The sequence below is a fragment of the Antedon bifida genome, chromosome 6 (assembly GCF_963402885.1).
Source record: "Antedon bifida chromosome 6, ecAntBifi1.1, whole genome shotgun sequence".
Taxonomy (NCBI): Eukaryota; Metazoa; Echinodermata; class Crinoidea; order Comatulida; family Antedonidae; genus Antedon; species Antedon bifida.
Genome location: NC_136231.1, coordinates 12,894,666 through 12,904,525, shown reverse-complemented (window position 1 = coordinate 12,904,525; position 9,860 = coordinate 12,894,666). Strand labels below are relative to the sequence as shown.

The following is a 9,860-nucleotide window of genomic DNA, read 5'->3' as shown; positions in this document are numbered from 1 at the left end:
ATAAATGCCAGATGTCAGATTGGTCAAAATTATGCCAGATAGCATAATTATGCCAGATTTTTGGCCACTATTCTGCGAACGTGCATCAGACAGTGTGTTTTGCAAGTATGACGTCATGAGCTCAGGCATGCATCATGAATATTCATGATATATGCACGCCCTATATAGTATCTGCCTTAACCTAATAGGAAAAAACAATGCACCCGACCCACTAGTCTATAGGCCTATTACGTAGGGATAACGATGCAACATTAAAAGTTGCCTGTTAATATTATGTATCAATATTATAATAAAGAATTGTGAAAATCTGACTGTAGTTTTCGAAATATAGGGTCCAAAACATCGCCGAAAATAATCGTGTTTAGCCACGAACGAAGTAAATAAATTGCGCCCTCAGTAGGCAATTGTATGACCTTAATAAAAAAAAAAAACGGTTTTTAGTAAATATATTTTGTATATCAACATTGTAAAATTCAATAAAATATGATATTACATGTTTATTAAATAAAAGAGTGTTTATGCAACCTCATTCAAAGAATTTCAATATTTTCCCGACGTGTGTGTCAGAGAAAACGTGACTTCACGGCACACGTGAGAAAATTCTTCCGCAGTGTGGTGATTCGCGTCAACCAATCAAAGGGGGAGAATAAAAAATCGTTCAACCGTGAGCCCTCATAGACTCTCTTTTCCCAGACGTTTTTTGGGGTCCAGCAGCTTGGACCTATACATTAGTCGAGTTTACAAAATTCCAAAAATGTCAGCCGTAGATATATAGATTTCGTGTTGATAAAGCTTCTTATTAATTATGTCCTCTAGGAATATAGCTGCCTAGAGACGCGGCGCGAAAAAAGAACCGGACAATGCTATTTTTAACTTGTTGGTTTTCAATTTAAAAAGAAATTCGAAATTGTATTAGTTCGTGTACCAAGGAGTTGTAAATTCAGATTATACTATGCATGTAAATTTAGTTACCAAAACCATCTGTAAAACCAAGGACATAGTTTTTGAAAACAAAAATACTGTATATATAATATTCTAAAAGTTCTTTTGATAATGCTAAAATTGTCATTTTATTAAATAATAAAATTAGAAGAAACCACAGTATAATTTATTATGTTTATTATAGATATCATAATTATATATTATTCTGTATGCTGTATGATATGGCTAGGATATTTGACCACACAGGTATAAATATTTGATGGCATGGTATTATAAAAAAATAAAATCACCTGTACCTGTGTCATTATACCACAAACTATTATATCTTTTAAAAACAACAGCAATACTTTATAAACTTTCATAAAATAAATAACTCAGATAAATAATAACGTACGTATTGAATAAAAATGCAAATTCCGGGGATCTAGCCCTTATATTTTTAAAAAGAACCTCAGCCAACCATGGTGGGGCCCTGGGCACTCACTTGCATCTACCTACAAATCTTGCATCTTTGCAGATTTACTTTTTGATCAAAAAACATTTGAAATGTTCACATGGTTGAACACAATTATTTGCTTACATACTGTACAGTGGTATTTACTTGAATGTAATGGGAAAAAAACTTAGTTCTAATTAATTTAAGAACATCAGAAAAAAAAATGTAATGTAATGCGCTATTTCATGAAGATCAGAGCGCTGTGGACTTGGACCTTTTCAACAACATTCTTCTCCCCTAAGGGTCACGACGTGTCATCGGCAGCCAATTACGGCGACATTACGTCTGTCCACGATAGTGTGTGTGTGAACTAGTACACCAGGGTATCCCCCAAACCATGTCAACATTTTGCGCATATTGAATGAAGTCAGTTTTCTGTGACCTACTGTACTGGTGTGAAAAATGCCAAATTAACATTAAGGATGTCTCGCTATCGAATGACTATGGTTGGAATGTCTGAACATATGGAAATTATTTGCTTTTATATCATACTAAATGAATATAAATATAGAAAATGTGAATAATTGTTTCTAATCCTTAAAATAAGACATTGTTTGCAAGTTGCAGTTGCAGTGTATTAGTAATTAAACATTTACAAACAATTTCTTATTATATACGCGCAATTTTAAAAAATATGTGTTCTATAATGCACGATTTATGATTTAAAATAGATCACAACAATGAAGTGTACACCTAATTCCACATTATTATCTTTATATGAACTAAGTTCTGGCAGGATCTTCATCAATGTAAGCATTTGTTTCTTGTGCACAAGCAAGTAGTGCCTTTCTTTCATCTTCATTGTCTTCTAATGCTACAATATTATCTTTAAAAAAAAGAACTTAAATTATTAGTATGACAAAAATTAAAAAATATGCCAAGATAGTTTTCTCCTTAACCTCGCAATGTCTCTTTTCCATAGATTTTGATTGTCAAGACCATTACAAAGAAGAATTTTTGTACTGGGTGGCTGTCAGAATTAAGAAAATTGAAAAATTAGAATAAACAAAATGGTTACTCATTCTTAATATAAATAGGCATAATTTTGTATTTAGTAATTTTGGCATCAAATAATTAATCTGGCAGACTAAAAAGATTTTAAATGATCATTGTGATGATATTGAAGTGTGTTTTTCTTGTTTATGTATTTATTCTATTTTATCTTATTTTATTTCAATTATATATCATATAACAGCCATTTGCAAATTAAAAATATCTTTACTGTAATATTGATGCAAAATAATAACTTAAAATAGTATAGTTTTCCATAGATTATTTAAAAATTATTTTGCACTAATGTAGGTTTAATACCCAATGGTACGGTGTAATATTAGACATTCAAATTCAATATTTACCTCTTTTGCCAATGTTTACAGGAATTAATGTAAGTAAAACCACTAGTGAAACGATGGCTGCAGCTCCTGGTACAAATGATAAAATTTCTCTGTAAAACCTTCCACATTTGTCACAACAAGTCCTAAAGGTAAAAGATTTGTAATAAATGTGTTTGAGAGTGAACATTAACCAACCAGATCATACCATTCATAATGAACACTACCATTGTTAGAAAGGAGTAGGAAGAACGGTGTTCGGTGGGCCATAGAATCTGCAATGTTACGTCCAATACTCACTTTCAAATCTTTTGGAATTCCACTTTTCTTTAATGCATTTTGAATAGAAATTCAGTGATAATAATACTATTTAATTGACATGTTATATCAAGCACAATCTTGCCAGAAGCAAGCAATAGGCATAGGCTGAACAGAATTAACTGCTCTTGCTACAACAATATCAATAATTTATATATAATTACAAAGGTAGCAAATTAGTTAAAATGACATAAGAATACATAAATTAATTATACAAAGAGATTTAAATGAGTTACATTAAAAAACAAATGAAAATAAAAATTAAGTGAGGTTATTTAATTTTTTTTTATAGTATATGTCTTTAGTAGATACGAGTCGTTTTCAGCCCAGAATTTTTTATAACGAAATGTTCCATTTTTACATTTTTGTGGTATTTATTTAAGATTTAAAAGATTTTAAAAACTAAACAGTAACATTTGAGTAGCTTCTCCAACATACAGTTACTGTTAACTGCCATGAATTCTTCTATGATTATTATTACTACAATTATGAATATATATTATATAATATTATATAATATATATTATATAAACAACTATAAACTATTGATTCAATTTTGGAAAATGCCGGTAGTAATACCGATATAGTGTGAGAGGGGGCATCCTTTTTATAATTAAAATAACACAACTTTACCAATGGTTCCTGTATTACTTAATATATTAAATAACATTTTTTTAGTACAATTATCCAGTAACCATTAATTTCTTAATTTAAAAATATTAATTAGGCCAAGCTAGCCTAGTACTTGCCGTAGTACTAGTAATTTTGTACCGGTATTGTGTGACGATATAGATGGCACCCTATATATAGACATGTTCAAAGCGTACGATATTGCACTCCAATTAATTATAAATTATAAATTTGTACTTGTTAAAGGCCATTATATATAAGTTGAAGCATCGCTTGGAGGAAGAGCATGAGGAGTCACCTCTATCAGCACACCGTATATTAGACATATAAATGGTCCAATGTGCCTTAAGTTTTGGTATCACATGTACGACGAGGAAATAGGTAGTTTGACGGTTCGAGGTAAATATCGATTATCAGACATGCATCTATCGTATAAAACTAGTACACCTACCTCGGAATGGTCGCTTGGCGCTATTGATATCAATAATAAGGGAGTGTTCAATGAACTGATCAAGGTAAATACTCATATGTATTTTGATATTATTGCCTTATTTATTAAATGCTTAAAAGTGTTTATTTAGAACTTATTTCGACTGATAAATCATTAATGGGATATAAACTGTACGATGTGTTATCAGTTAATTAGATTAAATATTACCAGCTAATATGAATAGTATTATTTGCTTACAGTTTACATTTCAAGTGTCATCAGCTCGTGGGGCCGGATATAAAGGAGATATTGCTCTTGATATTAAACTTCCTAATGCATGTAATTCACCTGAACCTGCGATTACACATTTGTATTGCCCATTTAAAGAGCATCCTTCTCACAAATGTAACTACAGAGATTATGTACTCGATAATATTTGGTATCCTTGGAAATATCAAGATGGAACTTCATCGACAGGCAGTGAGACATCAATAAAGATTTCGAAAAGGTAGGATTTAAGGTTCAACTTAGATAATATGTGTGTGTGGCAAAATAATAAAATAAAATGAAATGTAATGTAAAGGAAAGAAAGAAAAGGAAAGGGAAAGAAAAGAAAAAAAATGAAAAGAAATGGAATAAATAAACAATCCTTATCTAAAAAATACTATTTTTGGATTCGAGTAATCATGTATGTAATCAAACAATTAATTTGCTTTCTTAATTTTCTTTTATTTGTATTTTATAGATTATAAATAAATATTACATTTTTCTTCATAGGTGTCAATTCATTTTCACTGACATTCATGAAGAAAACAGAAATGTAGTGATTATAACTCCTGAATTTAAATACGCCAAACGATATGTTATGTTATACATAATCAAAGAGGATTTTGGTTTGAATATCCATTTTGTACATCATACAACGACTAAAACGTTAATAACTTCTCTGAAGAGGCAAATGGTGCCATTGTGGGCAAAATACACTCTAGAGTTGGCGACAACAAACCAGATGAACAGTTCTCAGGGAGTATACTGAAAATAGGTTATGCCTATTATCAGTATAAAATTATTGTGCACTTTTTATTAACCCGTGTTTGTAGGAAATGGTTGTTAAATACATAATGTTGGTTGTTGATCACTACTTGCCGACAGATTGCTCGGCTGTTAGTTACCGACTGGAATACATGTGTAACAATCTAGAATACTCCGAATGGCTAGTGGCTAATAACATGAAAACTGAACTAGATTTGAACTCGTCACTTTGACGAGTTAGTTATCTGCACAACACCAAAAACGCCACATGCATGTCTGCTAGAAAATGCGAATGACAAAAATCCATTTTTTCCAATAGAGTGGCCATATGATGATGTCAGACAACTTGTCAAGCAACAAGTTACATGAATTCATATCTACAACTCATTAGCTTTCAAAATAAGTTGTAAAAATGGTTGGTCATTTATTCCTTGATGTCAAATCTTGAAATCAATTAGCAATTAAATTAGCCTATGATAAATATGAATTAGAAAGTAATTATCTATCAATACAATTCCTTCTCAACTAAATTTTGTACTTTTCTCAGGTTATTTCTTTTACTGTATAATGTAAGAATGTTTTTTTTTCAGTCTTTTCATTTGTTTTTCCTTTTTCCTTCACATATGCTTGACCACAAACATCATAAGCATATTTTTATTTACTGTAATACAAAACCTTTTAATAGTTATATTCTGTTTCTCTCCTATGTTGTTGCTTTGTAAATATGGTACTTTGTAGTTTTTTTATTATTAATTTTTTTATTTTGTTTTCCTTGTGTTTTTTTATACTGTACATATACTCTAGTAGCTAGATCAACTTTCGTATGCACTTTGAGGTCCAGAGAATTTGACTTCAGAAATTGGTTTAGGATGGTCAAACAATCATGTTTGTCTTGGTTACACATTTTGAAAATGTGGCAAAAGGTCAAAAGGTCAGGGTGAAAGGTTATAATACCAAACACCAATAGGTCCTTAAATCTCGACAACCACTGGTCACAGTAAGGTAATTTTGGTCTCAAATTGATCAGTAGGTATATATTTATATTCAGTCTAATGGGAAATTGTAGTCGAAAATGACCGAAAATGCCATTTCTAAATTTTTTGACCCACTACTCAGGGCATGTATGTATCTCCGTTACTATTGGTCGTAGACACTTAAATTAGGTCTTAAATTGTTCGCAATATACATTTTGTTATTTGTTGCACATTTTGAAAAATTTTACAAAATGTCAAAGGGTCAGGGTCAAGGGTTATATGAACAAACACAAATAGGTACTTGTATCTCTGCAACCACTGGTCTCAAAATGTTGAGAAGGCATCGTAAAAACTTAAATTTGGTATCAAATTGTTGGAAATAAACATATTTACATTCATTCTAACAGAAAATTTAGTGAAAAGATGATCAGAAATACTATTAATTACTAATGTTTCAAACAAAAAACATACCTCCATACAACTTATTCTTATATAAATGTTATGTAATAACTGATGCTTTAAATGGTTTCATTATAGGAATTACAACAAATCATTTACTGTTTGTAATTGTACTTTTGCTTATAATAATGCTAGAAAATATTGTTGAACCCTGAGGACGATCAAACATCGATAGAAACGTCAAACTCAACAGTTCTTTTCAGAATGCTAGAAGTAACTTACCGTATTTATCAGAATAAAGGCCCCGGGCATTTATTGTTCACAGGGGTGTTTAGGGGGAGGGGTGTTTAGGGGGAGGGGTGTTTATACGGTGGAGGCGTTTATTTTTTTTTAGTGTAATATGGTAACATGTATAATCAAATAAATACACCCTAGATATAAAAAAATACAACACAATTAAAATCGTAATAAGAATAACTGATTAAATACCTCCTTCTATCCGGGTGCAAGTACAATCATGATATTGAAAAGGTTAAAAGGTACTATAATAGACCAATTAATTGTCATCATTCTGTATGACACTGTTGTATAATATTTTTGAATGTCACCGACAAATTATACATATACACGTCTGTTCCCAGTGTACATAATAAAACAATATATATTTCTGGAGATCTATTATCAATACCACTAGAAACTTAGGTTTTTTTACTTTTTAAGTACTAAATGCATTGACAATAAAAGCATCAGAAGTGTATTTTAAAATCATGTTATAGATCATGATAAAATCATACTACAACACACTACAGTACACAAGGGTGTTTTCAGGAAAGCTGGACATATTGTACAATAGTAATGAAACTATGTATTGGCATATATATATGCAAAAGACAGTGTTGATGGTTGACAAATTGTAGTCACAAACAAACAGATGATAGAATGAAGATCCATATGAACAATTGTGTAATCGTGTCTCATATAGTATCTCAGGATAATGATGTGTCTTTGTTTTATATCATTATACTGGCACCTGGAGAGGATTCGTTAAATGGAGCCTGTGACAGTGTCACTTTTATTCTAAAAGACAGAAACATTTTGTTACAGAAGCAAAAAGAGGAAAATGCATCTAAAGTACCTTTTAATAGTGAGAAACGAATTATATATATCATTATTAAAATTAGAGTATTTATTCAAATAAACACCCGCATTGAATATAAGCCACCCTCGAATAAATGCTCACCCCTCCCTTCGATTTAAACTCCCCGCCACATGCATGCACAAATAAGGCCATATATATGTCTGCAGTCGCATGCTCAAATTTGAGTTAGTGTTTACCGACCAACCGACCGACATAGTGAGCTGTAGAGCACATTTCAATGACTACCATAATCTACAATTTACCAAGCATTTTGTATCACTTTTTGATATTAATTGTGCTGTATTTTTATATATCTGCTGTAGGTAGTATTTATTTGATTATACATGTTACCATATTACACCAACAAAAACAAAAAATAAATGCTCTCCTAAAAACCCTTCTGACCAATAAATGCCCGGGCCATTTATTAGATTAAATTTGGTAAGTTACTTCTAGCATTCTGAAAAGAATTCTGCTGGGCTGGACGTTTCAATCAAAATGTTTGATCGTCCTCGGGGGTCAACAATACTTTCTAGCATTATTATAAGCAAAAATACAATTACAAACAGTAAAGGATTTGTTTTCAATCCTATAATGAAACAATTTAAAGCATAAATTGTTGCAATATTGTTGTTTTTAATCTACCAAGCAAAGTGAATTTCCATTTTTATGGACAAATAACATTTCTTGAATCTTGAATCTTGAAGTTATTGCATAACATTACTGTCCAAGGATAAGTTTTTTGTTTGAAACAATAACATTAGTAATTAATAGTATTTCTGGTCATCAGTTTTAACCGCATTTTCTATTAGAATGAATGTAAATATGTTTATTTCGAACAATTTGATTTATTTTTAATTTAAGTTTCTAGGACCAGTACTTACAGCGATATGAAGATGCCCTGGTATGTGGGTCAAAGGTCAGAAATGGCATTTCCAGTATTTTTGACTGAAATGTCCCATTAGGCTGAATATAAATGCATGCCTTCTGAACATTTTGAGACCAACAATAACTTGCTGCGACCAGTGGTTGCCGAGATACAAGTAGCAATTTATAGTTGTTCATATAACCCTTGACCCCGACTCTTTGACCTTTTGTAACATTTTTCAAAATGTGTAACAAATAACAAAATGTATATTTCGAACAATTTAAAACCAAATTCAAGTGTCTACGACCAGTAGTTACGGAGATACATACATGCCCTGGGTTGTGGGTCATTTTTGACTGAAATGTCTCATTAGACTGAATATAAAATGTATACCTACTGATCAATTTGAGACATTACCTTACTGTGACCAGTGGTTGTTGAGATTTAAGGACATGTTGGTGTTTGGTATTATAACCTTCCACCATAACCTTTTGACCTTTCACCACATTTTCAAAATGTGTAACCAAGCCAAAATTGATTGTTTGACCACTCTAAACCAATTTCTGAAGTCAAATTCTCTGGACTTAAAAGTGCATATGAAAGTTGATCTAGCTACTAGAGTAATTGTTAATGTTTATACTGTTGATGTTAAATATTTTTAAATAACTAAAATCTTATTGATACTCTGATATAAAAAAACAATAAATTTCAGTTTAGTTCACTTTGTCACTGTAAGGGAAAACAATACCTGCATGGATGAAACTGTTGTATAACTGCAATTACAATTCCATTTGACAACTTGTCTGTAAAGCTCATTGCTCCATACACAAATGCACCACTCTCCTTGAATAACAAAAGTAGAAATTACTTGCATTGTCATTGGATAAATCTGAGAGTTTAGCATTTAAAGCATCAATTCCAGAATCTTATGCAATACCATGTAAATCTAAAACAATAAAACCAATCTCCATTCTGCCATGTGACTCTGATGAACTGAAACTCCACTCCATCGGCTATAATAAATGTTAGACCCTTGTTCGAAAACACCTATTTTGGATAGGTAACCTCAAATAGAAGTAAAATTAAAATTAAAACACCCAAACAACTGAATACGCCTCAATCAGCTTTACCCTATGTTAATTTCTGTACTTCAAGTCTTGTAGATCGTAAACCCACATATTATGTTCAAGTTGAAGAAGACTTTAAAACTGGTTGCTGATCTGTCAATCTTGAGCATCCCACATACCATACAATTATCGTTCTTAATCTTACAATCCAATATGATTTGGACATCATCCCATA

The 9,860-nt window shown here is 31.3% G+C and overlaps 1 protein-coding gene across 4 annotated transcripts in view; it reads right to left on the bottom strand.

Annotated features, from left to right (window-relative positions):
- Positions 1 to 1,102: 1,102 nt before the first annotated feature.
- The window catches only part of LOC144845451 (major facilitator superfamily domain-containing protein 12-like), a 32,257-nt gene continuing 23,499 nt past the window's right edge, over positions 1,103 to 9,860 (bottom strand). For all 4 annotated transcript variants that reach the window (XM_078702802.1, XM_078702805.1, XM_078702804.1 and 1 more), the window contains 3 exons: positions 9,307 to 9,401; positions 2,794 to 2,915; positions 1,103 to 2,264 (listed from right to left, as the gene is read on the bottom strand). In XM_078702802.1, coding sequence (XP_078558928.1) covers positions 2,161 to 2,264; positions 2,794 to 2,915; positions 9,307 to 9,401 — 321 coding nt within the window. In that variant the 3' untranslated portion in view covers positions 1,103 to 2,160. The remainder of the gene's footprint in view (positions 2,265 to 2,793; positions 2,916 to 9,306; positions 9,402 to 9,860) is intronic.